We start from the raw sequence: 20579 nt of genomic DNA on the forward strand, positions 1-20579 counted from the left end.
TTAAATATGCAATACTTAATTCGGCCAAATGGTTAGCCCACCACTTGTTTTGGGTGTAAAGTGGAGAGGTGGGAATGGGGAAATGTGACCACCCTCAAATTCATATTCACAGCTCTGGAGGAAAGGACTGACCGTCCATGCAATTGCAATTATAGTTTTGAACATATTGGGGCTATTCTTCTGATAGTTAGCTTAGCATAGCCATGCCGTCTAAACCCAACAACAGAGACGTGCTTACATCATTTAAAATCGCAACTGCGCTTTATTCCTTGTGCAATACATTTTACATCCACATGATTTATACTGATTTTATCACATAGCCTAGTAAGAGTAATGAATAAGGACAGGGTAGTTTAATTGATTTTACCTAAAGATTAAACAAAAGTACACTATTCCAATAATACTTAATACATGTGTTGATGATTAGATATGCATTGTTTGTTTACGAAGACGTTGTTTACAAACAGAAGTCAAACCAAGATAATTTGGGTTATGATGAGTCATATTTTTAGATAATTAATGAGCCTATAATGAATTGAAATGACCATTGAACAGCGGAACAAATCCCAGAATGTGCCTTTAATACATATTTCTTCTCATATTATTCTCAGAGGGTGTACGTGCAACAGCCAAACAGTAACATATTCTTCTTGGCAGACAGAAGACAGACTCTTGCCTCATGCAAACGTAAGTAAAGACATGTACCGTAACAGTTTGGTTTTCTCTTAAACCCTTTCTTGTGTAAGGCGTCCTAATTAATCCTAATGTGCAATTCTCTTCTTTTCAGAGGTACTAGACAACATGAAGAAGGGATTCCAGGACATGTAGGCTCCGCTCAATCTGGGAGGGAACTACAGTTAATACCTTCTGTCTGCAACAAGCCATGTGTGGCATCTGTTGTGTGCTGAGCTTGTCCCCCTCCCAGCTGGTTCTGGAGAAGAGCGTGTGTGAGAACCTAAGGCGAAGGGGGCCCAACTCAAGTCAGGATGTCACCAAAACTGCAACGGATCCCCACTACCGCTGTCTTTTCTCTGCTCATGTACTCCACCTGAGGGGTAGCCTTACCCCTCAGCCAGCACAAGACCCTAATGGTAATGTTCTGCTGTGGAACGGTGAGGTTTTTGATGGACTGTCGGTGAAACCAGAGGAGAATGACACTGATGTTCTCTGCCACCACCTATCAGCCTGCAACAGCCCTACAGAGATCCTGCCTGTCCTGTCAGAAGTTAAAGGGCCCTGGGCTTTTGTATATTACCAACAAGCTGGACACTACCTCTGGTTTGGGAGAGACTTCTTTGGCCGGCGAAGCTTGCTGTGGCAGTTTGATGCTGAGGAGAACGTGTTGAATCTGACATCTGTGGCCACTTGTCCTCCTGGTTGTGACGGTACACTTTGGCAAGAGGTTCCAGCCATGGGTGTTTACAGGATTGACCTGCAGGCGTTCGCAGAGTCTCGTTCCCTGACATTTGAGGTTTATCCGTGGGTTCACTCAGGTGAGAGTATGTTCCCTTCTGGTCATGAACCTAAGTGGGAGGGTCTTCCTCGGTCCACTACAGCAGTTATGAACCCCTCTGGCCTCTTCCTCACCTCTCCGGTTTGCCCTCTGAACATGTCGGTCCCTGAGTCGGTTGAGGTGGAACCCTGTACAAGCTCACAGGTTTCTGTTGACAACCTGGAGGCGTTGCTAACGTGCGGTGAGAGGACGCCGGTCGTTAGCGGTCTGATAGATATGCTCGGTGAGGCAGTACGGAGACGTGTGCAATGTCTTCCCTCGGAAACGCCGGCGATCTCCCCACTCACCGACGACAAAGCCGCAATCGCCATACTTTTCTCCGGGGGGATTGACTCAATGATTCTGGCTGTTCTTGCTGACTGCCACATTCCCACCAATGAACCAATCGACCTTCTGAATGTAGCTTTCGAAATGCGGGAGCCAAAGACTCAGAAAGAGTCTGCCAAGAAAGTAAAACAGCACAAAAGGAAGCCCACAGATCCCAGGACTGACGCAGCTCGTTCTTCCCCTCCGTGTAGCCCCTTTAATGTTCCTGACAGGATCACTGGCAGAGCAGGCGTGAAAGAGCTTCAGGACTTGAATCCAGAGAGAAGATGGAATTTTGTTGAAATCAACGTCACTAAAGAGGAGCTTGAGAAGAAGCGTCAGGAGCGCATCTGTCACCTGGTGCACCCGCTGGAGACCGTGCTGGACGACAGCATTGGGTGTGCTGTGTGGTTTGCAGCTAGAGGAACTGGCTTGATCACAGAAGGCAAAGGACAGAGGATGTTCACCTCATCTGCAAAGGTAAAATATCATAAACGGAAATGTCCAATAAGAAATTTGCACCTGGAAATCGACCCAAATTATATATATATATATAGACCAAAATAGAACATATGGTGTCCTTGAGGAACAACACACATACCTGTAGCCTACCTGTAACCTACCTGTAGCTTAAATACACACAGGTGTCAAATATGGTGGTTCTACTACGCATTTCAGTAATTTCATCCACACCACTTGCAACCAAATACTAAACATGGACTGCTTAATTTGGACATAATATCAATCTGTCCAAATACTTCTGGTTGCCGAAATAGGGGGACTATATATAAAAAGTGTTTATTGTTTCTAAAAGGTGAAACCAAATATTCATACAAATAAATAAAAGCTGATTTAACCTAGTATAGAAGCAAAAGAAGAAGAAATGCTTCACTGTCCAAATACTTACGCAGGCCACTGTACCTGTTGAACGTTCCCCTCAGCTACTTCGGCCTGACTACACAGGCGTCAAATCAAATCAAAGTTTATTTGTAATATACACGGAATACAGCCGTAGACTGTGAAATTAAATGCTTAGGGCAAGCTAGCTCCTCAACAGTGCAACAAAGTGATAGATAAAAGAGGAGCAAATTAGTTTGCTCAGTAAATTATTTACTTGCATGTGTTTCAGCATAACATACTTGTTCTCATGCAATTACAGAATTTCGTTTATAAATTAAAAAAAAAAAAAAAAAGAATTCTCTTTAATGTGCAACTTGGACCACATAATATTAGTTTACATAGAATAATTTAAATAATGAGCCCAAGTATGAACACTGCCTATTCATAGACCTCCAAGTAGCTCTTTAGGAGAGGGTGGCTTTTGGACTCAAAGATCGTGTATGCTCAACTCCTCCGTGTCTGCAGGTAGTTTTGACCGGTATCGGAGCAGATGAGCAGCTGGCAGGGTACTCCAGACACAGAGTCCGCTTTAAGACCTCTGGACATGAGGGTCTGGTCCAAGAGCTGGCCATGGAGCTGGGTAGAATCTCCTCAAGGAATCTGGGACGAGATGACAGAATCATCGGGGACCATGGGAAAGAGGCTAGGTAAGTACAGGGCCCTCGGTTCATGAATACTTTGTTTTTAATCATTCATGGCCCTTACGAATTACATTACCGGTTAATGTCATTGTTGTTTTTAGCTCACATTCTGCCCTTTTCAGTTGGGAAGCTGGTTTTCCATATTTGCCAGGTTCTATGTTTTGAAGTGCATGGCGTTATCGTGACATATTGTACTTTGTTTCCCTTTTTTTAATAGGTTTCCTTACTTGGATGAGGATGTTGTGAGTTTCCTTAACGCCCTGCCTGTGTTTGAGAAGGCAGACTTGTCCCTGCCTCGAGGTGTAGGGGAGAAACTGCTACTACGGCTGGCTGCCAAGGCGCTGGGCCTCGGGCCCTCCACTGTCCTGCCGAAGAGAGCGATGCAGTTTGGCTCCCGCATTGCAAAGATGGAGAACAGCCACGAGAAGGCCTCAGACAAGTGCAAGAGACTTGTCAGCTTAGATTAATAAAATGTTTAATCAGGAATGTTTTGTAATGCTTTTGTGTGAAAGGGAGAGTGGAATTCCTCCTCTTGGGAAAATGTGGACCGTAGGAAGGAGAGGGGTGGGGGTGGGGGTGGGGGAGGGAGGGAGGGGGAGGGAGGGGGAGCACAGCATGGAACAGTTGGATTGAATCCAGCTCATTAGGGGCATGGTACATTTCAGTTGTTGCAGAGTTCACAGTACTTTAACGATTATGATCATAGTATGCCACACTATTAACTGACATGAGAATGTCTTTGATTGCAGCAGAAGTACATAAATGTTCATTGTTATATAATCCGATACTTCTGTGTCCAAAAATGTGACTTATTTCCTCATGTTGTCAATACCATACATGCATCTTTGTTGTCATCTACATCATGTAAGACTTCACATCTTGAAGCTTTTCTTTGAAATACAGGTCACATTCCTCGTAGGACGGCAGATTTCCCACGTCAAACCGGCCGGATATCTGATGAATGTACACAGGCTTTCTGAAAGAAAAAAAAAAAAAAAAAAAGATTTGTCTACTTTGAGATGAGGTATTGTATTTAAACCAGGAATACTAACAGTCAATCTTAGGAACTACCTTGGAATAAGCCATGACAAAAAGTTTCCTGGAGCATCCTTTTCTTCGATTGGTGCTTCCTTTGGAGAGAAAAAAGGAATCTATCAGTGTCTGGAGATCACAAATGTAAAAAGCACCATCACAAATGTAAAACATTACAGAAGACCTTTTCTTTTTTTTCTTTTACCTTTTTCTCATCAAGAAAGGCATCCAGCAAAGATAAAGTTTTCTTGGAAAGCAAATAGAAACAGGGACACTGCAAAACAAAATGGAGACAAAAAATATAGTGTATTCCATAGAGGTTTATCAAACAAGTCAAATGCGGTTTGCTCATCAGTAATCAAACCCCTTAATGGCACCCCAGTTGAACCTCTATTACTCAAAACTAAATATATTGACATGGTACCCGTGATTGTATTGCAAGCCTTCTAAAGCAAGGAGGCTTGCTATGTTGAAGAGCTTAAATGGACTCACCGCCCTCCGTGATTTTGTCTCTGAGGGAAGCGGTTTCTCCCTCATACGGAGCACCTGGAGGTCTTCATCCACCTCCAAAATGCCATACTTACAGGTCTCTATAGGATAGATGCACATTGGTCTCAAATACAAATGGACAACCCGTTTACGCACCTACCGCTAAACAAGTGTAATCCTAATTGAGACTTGTTCAACGTGTGTGTGCACTGCAACGTGAGTGTATGGAAGTGGATACAGAGACCTAGACATTCTGCAGTGGTTTTCCCTGTGGTTTTGGAGGCAAGCTGCTGGCATGATGTTCTAATTATATTTCACTCACCCTCTTCTTTACACTCGTAAGAGAGAACGAGACTGCTGTCTTCACACCTTTCTTGAAAGTCAGAAAACCTCTTCTTAACTTCAGTGAGGCTGAAATCTTCCTTGAACAGAGTGTCACTGTCGAAGAAAGAAAATGTCAGAATGTGCCGGCATTCAGCAGTGATAACAGCTCTAATAACCTTTAACCTTTAACCTACGGAACAGATTATTAGGGCCAAGTGAAGAGAAATGGGGCAGTTAAACAAATTTCGAAAATAAAGTCAATTTCGTAAAGTCAAAATAAAAGGTCAAGAACAATTCAACATGTTAAAAATAAAGTTGCAGTTGTATTTCCAGATTAAAGTAGGGGATTTGGTTAATTGCATGCCTCCCCTTAGATGACCTGGTGAAACTACTGCAGAATTGATTTTAGTAACCAGGAAATCCTTGCTCTTTTAGCACATAATAAGAATATTAAGTATTAGGGCTTTGAAGGTTGGGATCTTTTCAGCACCTTTTTTTTCCCCACATGGCCCTAATCCTCTTCCGTATTAATCAGTTTTAACCCTCGAATCATAGAATGTTCAAACATACCCGCCAACAACCACCACGTGGTCCTCTATCCTGAAGTGCTTGACTGCGAGCTGAAGGCAGGCCACAGCCCCCAGACGCTCCTACACGGGTAAAATGGGGTGTTTTTAAAATCTGCACTTGGTGCCCTGCCCAGGCATTTTAAGTACGTTTTTGAGTAAGGCACGGAGCAATTCTTGACTTGTTTTTTTCTGGTAATTCTATACCCCAGCACCAAGAGACCGATATAGCACCTTCTCAACCGTGTAGACACCAGAGTTAGACAAGCCAGGTATGCGGAGGTTCCATGAGGAGAAGCTTTGGATTACAAATTAATGGTGCGACAGTTCAGATGGTCAAGAATTTCTCTTGGCCCTAAAAATAATATAGCTTACTTAACTGATGATGCTGCAGTTAATAGTCACTTAGGGATGCACAGACCAGTGTACCAAGTGTAACCACAACCACAAATGATGATCATCATAAAAGACTGCGCTTTTTAGCACTGTGATCTGACCAACCTCATTGCTGCTGGTTCCGTCACTGAGGATTTTAACAGCAGGGAACTCCTGGGCCCACTGCTCGAACGCGCGGTGGTATAAGGCGTTAGTCTGTTGAGGTGAAAAGACAGGACAGGTCATTACACTCTCAGTGTCTGACTCATTCATCTGCACATTCTTGTTCTAAGTAACGGAATTTATTGTTTGGGAAGGTATGTTTGGTTCGCAGGTCCCGTTACTTATGCAGGGGACTGTACGTACAGCTGGGAGCTCGCTCTGGCTAATAAAACTGTACTTTTTGTAAACAACATCCACATGTAAATATAGACTGGATACTCCAGTCACAGACGGTGCCAATAAGAAGTTAAGACAATAATTGTCACAGATGGTGCCAATAAGAATTTAAGCAAACAAACAAGGTGTGAAGACGACCTTGTTGCACATATGACACTAGCCGGATAGCATCCTCTTCTATACAGTCAATCAAAGAAGACAACCACCGGAGCAACAATCAGACTGAGCGAAAGAAGGATTTTATTACAAAACTGTGTCTTGGCGGGGTCATTTGTATTTCGATACATGACAAAGTCTCCGACTCTATCTGTCTCTGTCGATCTGTCCAAAGGAGGGCGCTATCCGGCTAGTATGACGCACTGTCGATGTTACTTACTATCACATAAACTGTATCCACACATCCAGTGGCAGTCAAAGCGTGGACCCAGTGGGACATCAGGGCGCAGTGGCCCACGGGGAGCAGTGGTTTGGCCATGCCAACCAGATGTTTGAATCTTCCGCTTCGGTCACCCTCCACATCTCTCTGTAACCTGGTCCCGTATCCCGCAGCGAGAACGACTGCTTTCATACTGCGCCTGCCTTGGTTTCGAAAGCTAATCTGTCAATCGTGCAATGCAGACTCGTTTTCTGAAACGTGTAAAAGACGTGTGCACGTCTGTGATATTACAGTAAGATGACAGCAAAGCAATGAGGCCAGATTCTACATCCCAGGACGTAAAGTCCTGTTGGATTAAAGTCCTGTTGGATTAAAGTCCTGTTGGATTAAAGTCCTGTTGGAAGTTTCAACTCAGCTCGAATCTGAACTCCGGACCTCGCCCACCTACTTCCGGTGTCCAGGATTTCTTCAAAACAGTTTACTTAATCTCCATGTAGCATTTAAATATAGTAAAAACGATCAAGGAACCACAAATAATATGCTAATTATATATATAATGTGTGTGTGTGTGTGTGTGTGTGAGTGGCGCCAAAGTCAGCCTGTGAAAGAGGGTCAATCAGTAGGTTGTGTGTAGCGGACCCTGCTGTCTGTGTGTACTCTGCTGTTTGTGTGTACTCTGCTGTCTGTGTGTACTCTGCTCATTGTGTGGTGTCGTCTACTATGTCCAAGAACCTGCGTCCTCGCCATTCACACGTTCACTCTTCTCCTATCCGATCCCTTCTCTTCCTCGCCTACATTGTAACTATACTACCCTCCTCTGGCCACTGTTAGTACTGTTCTGTAAATAATATCCCAAATCAGTGTGTCAATGTCATCTCTGAAATTTAAAATCTATGAAAGTACATTTTCAATAGGGACCAAGTGTCTAAAAAAACTGATAATGATATTCTGTTCATAGCAAATTTTAGTTGACTGGCTGTCTGTAGCTTTTTCTAATTATCCCTATGAATATGGGGTAAGGCTTGGCTATGGTTGTCTGTGACTACAGTTACTATGACTACGACAGGAAGAAGAAAGGGTTTCCCACTGGTTTCGCGACCGGAACTTTATTCACGTTTACATGACAGACGAATGGTACAGATGAATGGTACAGATGAATGGTACAGATGAATGGTACAGATGAATGGTACAGACGAATGGTACAGATGAATGGTACAGATGAATGGTACAGATGAATGGTACAGATGAATGGTACAGACGAATGGTACAGATGAATGGTACAGATGAATGGTACAGATGAATGGTACAGACGAATGGTACAGATGAAGGTCCGCTGGCAGCTCAGAACAAGTAGGAGTGCAATAAGAGATGAGATGGGGAAATGAGTTTGTCATCAAGACAGCTACAATAGTAATACAATAATAAAACATGACAGAGACAATCACATGACATTCAAAAAAATCACAAGACAATTATAGTGGATATAAATATGTTATGTGTGAGCATGTTAGATTGTAAGTACAGTAGGTGCTTTTATGTGAGATCGAGGTTTAGCGATAGCTCCAGAGGCTCTATTTCTTGCGTGCGCTGGTAGATAATTTCAGCTGGTCTGTGCACGTGTAGCGCGCGTGTGTGTGCGGGGTTGCAACCTGCTCGTCAGAGCACATGTAGGCAGCATTACGGACGGACACCAGGCTGGTGAGGTGTGGGCCGTGGAGTGTGTGTGCCGATGGGTTGAGGAGTGGTGTGTGTGTGGAGCCTCTGTGACACAGCCTGCGGAGAAACACACTCAACACGACCACCGTCAACACCAGGGCCACGCAGACTCCCGCCAGCGCATACACTGCAAGCGTGTCACCGCCCTGGGGGGTGGAGACCGCCACGCAGCTTGTCTGGGAGTCTCCGGCGCGGTTCTGTGCTTTCACACACACACTGTACCGCAGGCCCGCCTCCAGCCCAAACACGCTGGTCTGCCTCGCCCAGGAGCTCACGCTGCCGTTACTGAACACGCTGCCGTTCTCTAGTAGAACCCGAACGCCAAACTCTGTCACGGTCGAGGTCGGGGCACACCAGCGGACGCTGGCTGCCTCTGGCCACACCCCCGACACCTCCAGCGCCTCCACGGGGTCAGGGGTCACGGAGGGCGGAGTCAGACTGGGACACGAGCAACTCCGCCCCTTGGCCTCCCTGACCTCAGCGCAGGGTCCCTGCAGGTGAACGCAGGGGTCGTAGTCACACAGAGGCTCCGCTCCGACGCCTTCAGGCCCCGCCTCCTTCACCGGTTTCTCCTCTTCTTTTTCGTCAAAGTCGTCGTCATCACCGACATACAGGGGAGGGGGGATGATTGGGCGGTGCTGTGGGGGGGGGGCAGGTGGTGATGGACGGGGGGGTCGCACAGTGGTGTTTGGGCGAGTGGGGTTCGGCTGTGTTGATGTTACTATTGGTCGTTGTGATGTTGCTGGTTGTGGTGACGCTGGTGATGTTGCCGTGGGCGACAAAACTGTCTGAGTGTTATTCTGGGTGTTGCCGGTGGTAACAATCGTCTCTGGGGTCTGCGACACTGTCAGGGGTAGAGGAGCAACTGATGGTCCTGTCACTGATGTTGTCATCGTCGCTGTTGGCATGGAGACAGCCTCCGGGTGTGTCTGTGTATGGGACCCCACGTTGGGCCTGCAAGCAGATCAAACACATTACCATGTCAACATAACAGAGAACTGTAACCTGAAATTAATATTATTTAGGCTTAATTTAGTCACATCTTTCACATCTTTTGAAGATATTTATTGACCTAATCCAAGAGGTACAACTAAGTTCAATCTATGGGTTGTAAACCCAGCTCTAGAAAGGATTCAGTTCTTATCTGAACTTCAAATTAACATCAGTCCAGAGCTTTATCAATAACTCAGCCTTGGATTAAAGTTATCCTTATTGTAAGTGTGTTCAGGAGAGCTATTCACCCTTCTGTTGAAACAAAGAGGTTGGTCTCTGTGCTGCTATCAGGGTGGTGTGTCATGTGTATAGAGGGTTCGTCCGTGGTGGGGGTAGAGGGGTTGTTCGTGGTGGGGGTAGAGGGGTTGTCCGTGGTGGGGGTAGAGGGGTTGTTCGTGGTGGGGGTAGAGGGGTTGTCCGTGGTGGGGGTAGAGGGGTTGTCCGTGGTGGTGGCTGGTGATGGTGTGTGTGGAAAGATTGGAATCTGGTCTGCAGCCGTCGTCCAGAAGACACACACAGCAAGGGCCCACCCACACGCCAACCAAAGGGTTAACATTTCACTGGTTCACCGCACACGCACACACACACACACACACACACACACACACACACACACACACAAATGAGAGACATCAGACACCTCTTCACTTTTCACTCATGATCAGTTATCCTGTCTCAAATGTGCAGTACACATAATTACCTCCAGGGCTTCATTGTCCTGTCAGAGTGAGCGCTCCGTCTAGAACTCTCTGGTATCAGCTACAGTCCCAGGGTCCTGGAGGGGGTCTGAGTATCAGCTACAGACCCAGGGTCCTGGAGGGGGTCTGAGTATCAGCTACAGTCCCAGGGTCCTGGAGGGGGTCTGAGTATCAGCTACAGTCCCAGGGTCCTGGAGGGGGTCTGAGTATCAGCTACAGTCCCAGGGTCCTGGAGGGAGTCTGAGTATCAGCTACAGTCCCAGGGTCCTGGAGGGAGTCTGAGTCTGGTCCCTGTTCTGTTCCAGCCGAGTCCTTGCTGTGGTGTCTGGCCTGTGTTTTATACAGCACCAGCGGAGGAACGGGGAGGGGGGGGGTCATAACTGGGAAAAGTAACACACACACACAATCGAAACTGGTGGGAGTGAGAGTGTGTGTCTTTGTGTGTGTGTGTGTGTGTGTGTGTGTGTGTGTGTGTGTGTGTGTGTGTGTCTTTGTGTGTGTGTGTGTGTGTGTGTGTGTGTGTGTGGGTGTGTGTGTGTGTGTGTGTGTGTGTGTGTGTGTGTGTGTGGGTGTGTGTGTGAGAAATGGCTCAACGATAGACGGGGTTCTCGTTTACTGCGGTCGCTTCGTAGGGGAGTGGTCACTGTACCAGGCTCACATCGCCACGGATACAGAGACTTACGCCATCCCAGAATACTCCTACATATCTAAGAGACAGCTCATGTTGATAAGTGCTCTGAGTATTCACACACACACACACACACACACACACACACACACACACACAGAGAGAGAGAGAGAGAGACACAGACACACACACACACACACAGAGGCACACACACACAGAGGCACACACACACACAAAACACACACACACACACACACACACACTTCCATATAGACAGACAGAGTGATGTTATCTGAGGGCGTCTGTGGTCCATCCATGAGGTGTCACCTACCAGATAAAGCTCATTAATATTCATCCATATAACCTTCTGGCTGCTCCCCTTCTGGCTGCTCCTACTCCAAGTCTCTAGTAAAACCTCTGCCGAGCGTAATAGAGATACGGGAACTGATTAGATTACTTTTCCCAAATGCCCTTGTGCCAAAATACGCACTGATCCAAAGAACAGCAACTCACAAGTATGATTAGTGGAAAGTTAACTAAGGACTTTAAAAGCGGGTTCATTCAAAGTACCTGTTTTACATGGTGATTGCAGCGAGGTGTCTCTTTTGTTTACATGGTTGATAAGCAAAATGCTTTCATTGAGGCCGCTTCTCTCCTCCTGCTGATCTGACTGACCACGGCACCCGTCGTTAGCGTACGCCGTCTCACACCTGGTCGCTGATAGAAACCCGTCGGGGGCGCGCACCGCCACTCCGTCAATCATCAATCACATCTCCTGCAAACACGCGGAGTCACACACACTTGGGGCTGACAGGGGAAGGAAGGTCTTGCAATCGTTTATTTGTATGTAATTAAGCTACGGGCCCTCAAACGTACCATACAATAACGATGAAGTTTGTGGTTTTAATAATCTTATCATTTGGCGCGTGTGGTTTGGCAAATGTAGAAGACCGGAAAACTCAGGAGCGCTTGTTTTTGGGTTCGTTGGGCCTCTCCGGTCGACCCAAGCCGTCGGAACACCGGCGGGTGCCCTCGGTGTTGTGGAGAATGTTTAAAAGGACGAGCGCCCGGGACCACGACGCCCGCGACAACGACCCGTGCGTGGTGTCCGAGTACGGAGTGCGTGGGAACATCGTTCGGTTTGTGCAGGACCAAGGTGAGGTTTAGTTCGTAGGATGGCTGTTGTTGTACTTAAACGGATGATGAACTCTATCAAAAATATTATACAGCCCTCGTGGTATGACCTCTTGATTGTCTCTCCCTCCTCATATGAGTCCCCAGGGCTGCGTCCCAATAATCTAAAGTAGATCCTTCTCCTTGTCTCCTCTTCACCCTAATGATCTGAGAGGACTGGACCCGTAAAAGTGAAGACTTGTCTTCCCAGATATATTTGCTTAACCTTTATTTATACAGGTTAGTCTCATTGAGATGAAAATCTCTTTTTCAAGAGAGACCTGTTTCAACAGCAGCGGGGGGAACAAAGTTTCAGACAAAACAACACACACACACAACGTTGAACAAACTATGGACACACATACAGTACAACAGTTACATATAGAAACACAAATGTCATCATTAAAGACATCTGTCCAAATGACAGTTACACACATCTGTGATATTTGCATCGACCAAGTGTTTAAACTCCACCACAGTGACTAGATCCTCAAGTTTTAAACTGTTCTGGAGAGAATTCCAGTTGGAATACCATTGTAGGAGTGGAGATAAGGAGAACAAACCACTTTGGAGTATTGAGATGCACCCCATGGGACTGTGTTGTATTGAGATGCACCCCATGGGACTGTGTTGTATTGAGATGCACCCCATGGGACAGTGTTGTATTGGGATGCACCCCATGGGACAGTGTTGGGAGTGGGAACTAACTTTTTGTTGAAATAAATAAAATAACTAATTTTCCTCATGTAGCCCTATCATCTATCTGGCTGGCAGTTTGTCCTAAATATTGTTTTGTAAATGAATAACAGTCTGTAGTGATGTGAACAGGACCAGTTTACTCCACTGAATGTTTATAGCTAAGATATGTAGTTCTGTATCCCCGGTGTGTTGAAAATGAATGAGATAATGATATGAATTATGGAGTAATATCTATATTGTGTGACTAGAATAATGATTGTGATTTTAAAAAAATTAAATTGATCCTGCAGGTAGACTTGTCTCTGGCTGGAGCGGCGGTTGCCATGGCTGCGTGGAGAAGCATCTGTTCTTCAACATGTCCGTCCTCCAGCCCGTGGAGCAGCTCTCCTTGGCGCAACTGGAAATAAGGTTCCACTGGGACGCGTTCCGCTCCCCAAGGTTCCTCCCGGGCGCCCGGGCCCTCAGCGTGTCTCTCTACAGAGTGCTGCGCGCCACGCTGAGGGGAGCGAACGCCGCCGCCAACCGCCGCCTCCTGCTGTCCCAGTCAGTGCAGCTCCGCCCTGAGGCGGGGTCGCTGACCCTTGACCTCACGGCGCTGGCGGACAGCTGGCGTCGACCGGGGCGGAACTACGGCCTGGTGCTGGAGCTACAACCGCACGCCACGCCACGCGACGACGAGGACCCCGAGGACCCCGAGGACCCCCTCCTGGCCTACCACCCGGGGAACAGCCTCCCCCTCCACGGGCCAACCGCAACCCTCCCTGAGTTCCAGGCCTCGCTGGTGGCCGTGTCCCTGAACCCGCTCCAGTGCAGCTCCAGACAGAAGCGGAGCGCCGCGGCCACCGCTGCCGCCACGTACCTCCCGCCGGTGACGCCCAGCAACGTGTGCAAGCCGCGCCGCCTCTACATTGACTTCCGGGACGTGGGCTGGCAGGACTGGATCATCGCCCCGCAGGGCTACCTGGCCAACTACTGCCACGGCGAGTGCCCGTTCCCGCTGAGCGAGAGCCTGAACGGCACCAACCACGCCATCCTGCAGACGCTGGTGCACTCGCTGGACCCCCGCGGCACGCCCCAGCCCTGCTGCGTGCCCGTCCGCCTGTCCCCCGTCTCCATGCTCTACTACGACAACAACGATAACGTGGTGCTCAGACACTACCAGGACATGGTGGTGGACGAGTGTGGATGCAGGTGAGGAGGAGGAGGAGGAGGAGGGGGGGTGATGGTGGTCGTCGTCATGTTCCCAATCGACCCCAAGCCCCTACCTCCTACCTCCTAGGCACTTGTGTATCCTCTTGGATACAGTAGGTGAAAGCAAAAGGTTAACAGTTCTATCCAATCTTGTCATATGTTATGTTATATGCAGGGTAGGGGCTAGGGATAGATTTACAACTGTGGAGGTCTAGATTTGGTATGCAGGTCTGTGCCTCTACATAGAATGTGTGACTGAGTTGTGCATCTCTTTCAAATTGTGTTTTACTTTGACTTTTAGAAATGGTCTTGTCGGTGTGGATTTTTAGTTTAGTTATGGGAGTTATTTGTTTACCTGTGATGTCACAATAAAAATCTATACATGCCATTATGTATTATTCTTTTGTGTTACGGTGTCGGGACGTATCCGCCTCGGGGGCACAGATGGGTCGGGTAACGTTCGGGGTGCTCTGATGCTCTCTGGTGTCTTGTAATTTCCGGGTTTCGATATTGTGCAATAATCAGAATTATGAGTGCATCTGTATTTAATGTATTTCTTAGGGTGCAATTTAGCTAATATGCGTTTGTATTTATGGATCCAAAATATGGTATAATTTAGCTAATATGCGTTAGTATCGAGCTAGCTTTATGTAATATAGAGACAGTATTTACAGTAATGCTACAGTATTTATCCAATTAAACATTAGGCAGCCATAAGCGCTGTTCAACTCGATCATTAAAATCAAATTACCGAAGTATATTTTCACACCTAATCGGATTTCCGCACCGTAACAGATCATCATTTCCACTTGTTGCCTCCCTTTGTCCCAGTCTGCGTGGATAGAGATGTCCCTGCTGCTCCAGATGAGGGGTGAGGTGCGGGGTTTGATCCCTGCCTGGAGCCTGTTTTTTGGGGGGGATTTAAGTGATTTCATTTTAATGATTGAGCTGAACAGATGCTTATGGCTGTTGATGTTTAATTGGGTAAATACTGTAGTGATTCTCGACATTACATGAAGCACACAACGTATTAGACATGTGTACCGTGGCTAACCCGAACAGTTGCTAATACAGTTGAAAAACCCAAATAAATTGAAATAAATCATTTGGTCCTACCATGCAGTAATCATTACCATTACACCCTTTAAAGGGGTGACTGATGAATGAATGATATAGGCATTGATTCTTGGAGAATATGACAGCCTATGTCAAAGTGATTTTTTTTGTGGATAATAAACTCTTAATCAGCCCCTCCGCAATCAATAAAATATTATATTGTAGCCTATAGCAAGACAATTTCTAATCTCAATGCAGAACCCTAGACCTCCGTTTCCCCGCCTCTATGCCACAACCTCCAGGCAAGCCATCAAATGATGGAATACTGTATGCTGCTTTAAGAGATTATGACCAGCAGAGGGCGCCCTCTAGCTCCTCATTGCCCATTCAATAGTGTGTATGGCCCCCGCGTGCCTGTACGCACTCCCGACAACGTCTGGGCATGGTCCTGATGAGTTGGTGTCCTGGGGGATCTCCTCCCAGACCTGGATCAGGGCATCAGTGAGCTCCTGGACAGTCTGTGGCGGTACTTGGTGGCGTCGGATGCACCGATACATAACGTCCCATAGGTGCTCAATTGGATTTAGGTCAGGGGAACGAGAGGGCCATTCAATGGTATCAATGCCACAGACTCCTGCTTCTGCTTCTACATCATCATGTTTGGGTTTTCCTCAGTTGGTGTCGATGTTAAACAGCGATCACATGGGTTCGTCCAACACTACATTTCCCTCCCAGTATCAACAGTGAGTCATGGATATTTCACCTGAAACTCCAGGGGAATTTAGTGTCACCTCAATGCAAACCTGATTTTTTGTGATTATATTGTGCGTGTGTGTGTGTAAACTGTTGTATGTATGAGTCTGTGCCAGGTGAAACTGTTATACACATGTAGTGTGTCTATATACTGTGTGTTGTGATACTTTGTACAACACAAACCATTGCACTGCAATCCCTTACTGGATCCATTGAGATACAACGTCTGAGTTAGTATACAAATCAATGGAGTTGTGAGCACAGCTACCAGGAACAAGACATGTACAGATGTCATTTACAGTAAGAACATTCACATTTCTTCCTGCTGGGTTTCTACATCATGTTTGGGTTTTCCTCAGTTGGTGTCGATAGTAAACAGTGAACACATGGGTTCCTCCAACACTACATTTCCCTCCCAGTATCAACAGTGAGTCATGGATATTTCACCTGAAACCCCAGGGGAATTTAGTGTCAAGGTTCAAATAGTTCAATTGTAAAACAGAAAGTGCCAAACATTGGCGCTCAAGTGAGCTGTCATTATCTTCTCCCTTTGCTTTCTGATTCTCTCAGCTTGTTGCCTCCCCAGACTGGATAATCATCATACCGATCTTATCATTATCGTGATCTGAAAACACCCCCTAGTAATGACAATGTTTTCCTTCGATCTTGTTCTGGCTTGTGAGAAGCAGCCACTAAAAGGGGAAGAAGAGTACTTCCTCTAATGTTGAAACCAGTTAAGACATGCATCTGTTTTTTTTTTCCTGTTGTTGTTGATTTGGTTGCACTCTTTCAAAAGCTGTCAAGATGCATCATACAATGCATACATGTTACATGCAGGAACAAAATATAGAAGATCCTGTTCTTACTCAGGACAATCATGATATAGATTCACATTATGAACTCTGCAGCTGTTCTACAGACCACCAGGACGCTTAGATAATATGATACCAAAGGACCCTAAAATACACAGAGGTATTCATGATCAGGAAGGGGTATGTTGGTTTAGAAACCACCAGGCCAACCAGGCCACCTGTACATTCTGTTTCTTATGTGAAAATAGTCTCAGATGGATTCATGCTCTTGCATGGAAATGTTTTTATTAATGGTCTCTATTGCTAATAGCTCTCAGTGCAGTAATAGGAACTCACAGCTCAAACGAAAGTACATTTATCTAGTCCACCACATGTGAAGTGGAGGCAGTGGTTAGGGTTAGGATTCTTGTTTTCTACCGTGTGGAAGCCCCAGCTCGATACAGTCTGTTTCTTGTTTTGGCTCTGTGCTCTAAAATGTTAGCTTTGAAATCAAACAATTACGACAAGGTTAAAATATAGATTCTCTTTTTTTATTTGAAGGTTTTTGCGTACATATTGGTCTACACTATTTACATTATTTCAGGGAATCAAAAGCAATGAATTGTTACTGAAAGCACTGTACACTGTCTCAGAATGACTGACACTCCACCGAAATCTTGATGACCTGTCACATGCATTACATTATGGTAAGATCTGTGTCTGTTTCCACAGTGCCAAAGATCGGATAAACCTTCTCAGAGAACGTGGCGTTGAAGGTGAAGATGTGACTGCATCTCACAGCATCATAAAATGAGAGCTGCCCCTCCTCCATGTCCAGGTAAACCCCAATCTTCCTGAGGTCCTCTGGCTTCTGGATATCAACAGCAGGAACTGTAAGAGCCTTAAGCCCAGCAACCTGCATCCTCAACGCCCAGTAACCTGTTCTTGTGTTCAGATCTGAGAAGCCGTTCCTTGGAGCGGACTCCCTAACTACCCCTATTCTCCAATCCGTTTTCCTCTCAACCCCCACCTCCCAGTAATACCTGCCTGAGGTGAAGCCCTCTGTTCCCAAAGCACACCACCACCCATCATACTTGTGTGGTGTCCTGCCAGATCCGTCACTGGGATCATACTCACTCTCTATGACTTTTCCCACCCTAACACGTTTCTTATCTTTGGACATAATGAACGCTGGATGGGCTGATTCGGGGTCCAAGACAATGTCAACTGCAAAATAAATAAATAAGACTTGATGTACAGTCTGACGTATCAGTTGAGTGAAAGAATGTAAGTAAGTAGTTCAAATATTTGTCTACTGTACGCACATACAAGAAATGTATGGGTGTTTATGCTGTATGTTCCATATGGATAGAATTAATGTGTATGTAATGGATATATCAATCTATTCTACAGTACGTAACATCTATGAATTTACCTGCTGCTTTTCTTATCCAACCCCACACTGAAATGAGACCAAAAAACGTTAGCAATAAAGCTCTTGAGTACAATGACAACTGATCCATTACAGACCTATCGACACACAACATACCTGGCTCTGGAATCATTGCAATCGAGGCTGAAAATGAAAAAGTTGAAATCTATGAAGGTATTTGCTGTAGGTAAACAGAGAGTTATCAATGGCATAATGCACGGCTGAGAACCAGTTATCACAAACAAAAAGAATTTGGTACATATGTCATGCTCGTGTTATCTTGTTTGATACTTAAAGAGAGGCTACCTGTATGTTTGAACCTCTGCTTGGATTTCAGCCACAGTTGAGGGATGGAGCCCTGGACAACAAAATGACCAACGATCCAATTACCAACCACTCATAGATTGTTTAACATCATGTGTTAACATCTTTAGGTCGGGAAACAGCTCTTCCAATGTTAATACCATGCCATAACCGCTCATGTTATATTCCACACAGTACAGTATCATCATACCTCTTGAGGCAGCTCTTGGAGGACACTCCAGATGATGAAGTCCATGACAGGGAGCATGTTGGGTAGCTTCCCTCTCTTCCACTGTCTCTCCAGGTCCTGCAGCACTGCACACACGTCCACACCTGGACACACTGAGTCCTACAGGGACATAGACATTCTACTATCATGTATTGGACAAAAAACTGTGATTGTTTAATGTAAGCATTGAAGCCACAACCAATACTTGTTCATCAGGATACTGGGTTGCACGTTATTTTTCTCAGACCTGTTTTCGTGAGAGTAGTCCTGCAGACCAGCCGGAGACGACACGCTGAGCTTCCTCAAGTCTTCTCTCAGCCTTCTTTGGAGATGTTCTCTCCTCCTCCAGATACTCCTCCCATGTAACTCTGCAGCCTGGTGAGGTTCTGCATTCACCCACAGACGTCTAAAAACACACAAGCTTGTCACTGCATGCTTGTTGCATATGCAAAACAATATCAGATGTTGCTACCGGTTATCTTTGTCCTTGTTCTAACTGGTAACCTTTAAGGTGGTAAGCTCCTCTGCCCATTGTAGGATGAACTGTTGACATTCTGCCAAGCTGTAGTCATCCTCATGGCTGTTGGTGAGATGGTCTTGGTTCTATAAAGTTTGGAATCAGAAAACAACATTTGCATCTGACTGAAAGGGATATCAAGTAGGATATAATAACCTGTATATTATTCCATATCTTACTCTCTACGCTCTTCTCTTTCCATCTGTTTGCAATTTGCATATCTTCCCCATATACTGTTGTAAACCTGCAGTGGACAATTAACCTGCTTTCCCTCTCCTATTTAGTTTCTCCCTCTGAAACTGGTGCTACATCCTCTGGTGCTCCCCTTCACTGTTTCCTACCTTTGAGATCTTAGAAAGATGTGTGGAAAGTTCTCTGATTATGACTTTGGACTCATCCAGAGATGGAGACTGACTTGTTGGGGGAGTTTGTGAGAGGGAGTTTTTGGACAGTCCTCCCTGCAAACATAAATATAATTCTGTGACAGAATTCTGACAGAACAGAACTACTCAATCCATAATTATATGGAAAAAGCCATTCCATTTACCTTTAGAAAACTCTTCCATTCTGCAAAGATTTTCAAATGTGTTTTTATCTCCTGCAAACAGAACACACACAGCCCTTACATAACTGATACTGAAACCAAAGATAAGAAGTTGTTTACCAGAGAACAGGAAGAGAAAGAAAGTCTCCGCCCACAGAATTTCAAAAATACACAAATAAACACAGATACTTTCTTCCTACCCGAGAAAGGCTAAAATTAGGCTTGCCGAACGGTTGAGAACGACAGTCGAGGGGAACCTTGGTTTTTCTATAAGATCTGCCAAAACCTCCAAAGCTCCTGCTCTCGACAATACTCCAGTTTTCTGCAAAATAAGATAATCGATTAAAAAACTAAATGAGCACAATCAATGGTATCAACAAAGAATGTTGCCTCGAATAAGCCTATTACTCACCCGCTGTCGAAGTTTGCATTGCTTCTTAAGTTTTCATGCACAATCGTCTTGCCTACAGACTCCGTTCTGCACCTCTCCAGTCTGGCGCAGAACATCAGAGACACGCACCTAAAGTTGTTTTGATTATAAGTCCCGCCCCTGGGCGGAGTTAAGAACACAGAACATCCGATTTTGAGACGCTGCAGAGACACAGAAACATCTCAGTGCAGAGCACAATATAAAGACTGGATACCTGTCTCTGAATTATCTTATTCTTTAACGACCCAAACGTTTCCTGATCCTTGATTTTACTTAAATGTAATTGTGTCTGAAATCTATGCAATGGGCAAAGAGAGTTTGAAAGGCAGTCAGTACTGAGTACATACAAGCAGTGTAATATAGTATCTCTACTATGACTGGACATATTTATTGGGAGTTTTGTGGTTTCATTTGCAGTAAGTGGCGCTTCCATGCACAGTATTACAGAAATCAATATGTATTGAAATTAACACTGATACTGTACAAGCAAGACAATCTGGATCAG

At 45.5% G+C, this 20579-nt stretch overlaps 4 protein-coding genes across 6 annotated transcripts; 2 read left to right on the forward strand and 2 right to left on the reverse strand.

Moving 5' to 3' along the window:
* Positions 1-269: 269 nt before the first annotated feature.
* Positions 270-4147, forward strand: asnsd1 (asparagine synthetase domain containing 1). The gene is made up of 4 exons (XM_083681945.1): positions 270-687; positions 788-2299; positions 3185-3366; positions 3578-4147. The coding sequence occupies exons 2-4, from the start codon at positions 884-886 to the stop codon at positions 3825-3827; spliced, it is 1848 nt and encodes a 615-aa protein (XP_083538071.1). The 5' UTR covers positions 270-687; positions 788-883; the 3' UTR covers positions 3828-4147.
* Positions 4148-4201: 54 nt separating this feature from the next.
* On the reverse strand, positions 4202-7331 carry LOC310813104 (uncharacterized protein). The gene is made up of 8 exons (XM_083681953.1): positions 6922-7331; positions 6273-6362; positions 5776-5855; positions 5204-5319; positions 4885-4982; positions 4598-4666; positions 4432-4490; positions 4202-4336 (listed from the first exon to the last, which is right to left on the reverse strand). The coding sequence occupies exons 1-8, from the start codon at positions 7111-7113 to the stop codon at positions 4216-4218; spliced, it is 825 nt and encodes a 274-aa protein (XP_083538079.1). The 5' UTR covers positions 7114-7331; the 3' UTR covers positions 4202-4215.
* A 4500-nt stretch (positions 7332-11831) lies between these two features.
* On the forward strand, positions 11832-14023 carry gdf3 (growth differentiation factor 3; the record flags this gene model as incomplete). The annotated part of the gene is made up of 2 exons (XM_083681952.1): positions 11832-12112; positions 13119-14023. Exons 1-2 carry the CDS (start codon positions 11845-11847, stop codon positions 14021-14023), a joined length of 1173 nt encoding a protein of 390 aa, XP_083538078.1. The 5' UTR covers positions 11832-11844.
* Positions 14024-17148: 3125 nt separating this feature from the next.
* On the reverse strand, positions 17149-20142 carry LOC310813100 (butyrophilin subfamily 1 member A1-like). 3 transcript variants are annotated; one of them, XM_083681948.1, is made up of 11 exons: positions 20057-20142; positions 19845-19966; positions 19648-19698; positions 19442-19558; positions 19088-19186; positions 18831-18989; positions 18566-18703; positions 18358-18409; positions 18169-18195; positions 18055-18081; positions 17149-17846 (listed from the first exon to the last, which is right to left on the reverse strand). In XM_083681948.1, the coding sequence occupies exons 1-11, from the start codon at positions 20073-20075 to the stop codon at positions 17317-17319; spliced, it is 1341 nt and encodes a 446-aa protein (XP_083538074.1). In that variant the 5' UTR covers positions 20076-20142; the 3' UTR covers positions 17149-17316. The 3 variants fall into 3 exon arrangements, with proteins under 3 accessions (XP_083538074.1, XP_083538073.1, XP_083538075.1); XM_083681947.1 differs by having other exon boundaries at positions 18055-18195; XM_083681949.1 differs by lacking the exon at positions 19442-19558 and having other exon boundaries at positions 18055-18195.
* Positions 20143-20579: the final 437 nt, after the last annotated feature.

Source organism: Argentina silus (genome assembly GCF_951799395.1).
Source record: "Argentina silus genome assembly, chromosome: 12".
Taxonomy (NCBI): Eukaryota; Metazoa; Chordata; class Actinopteri; order Argentiniformes; family Argentinidae; genus Argentina; species Argentina silus.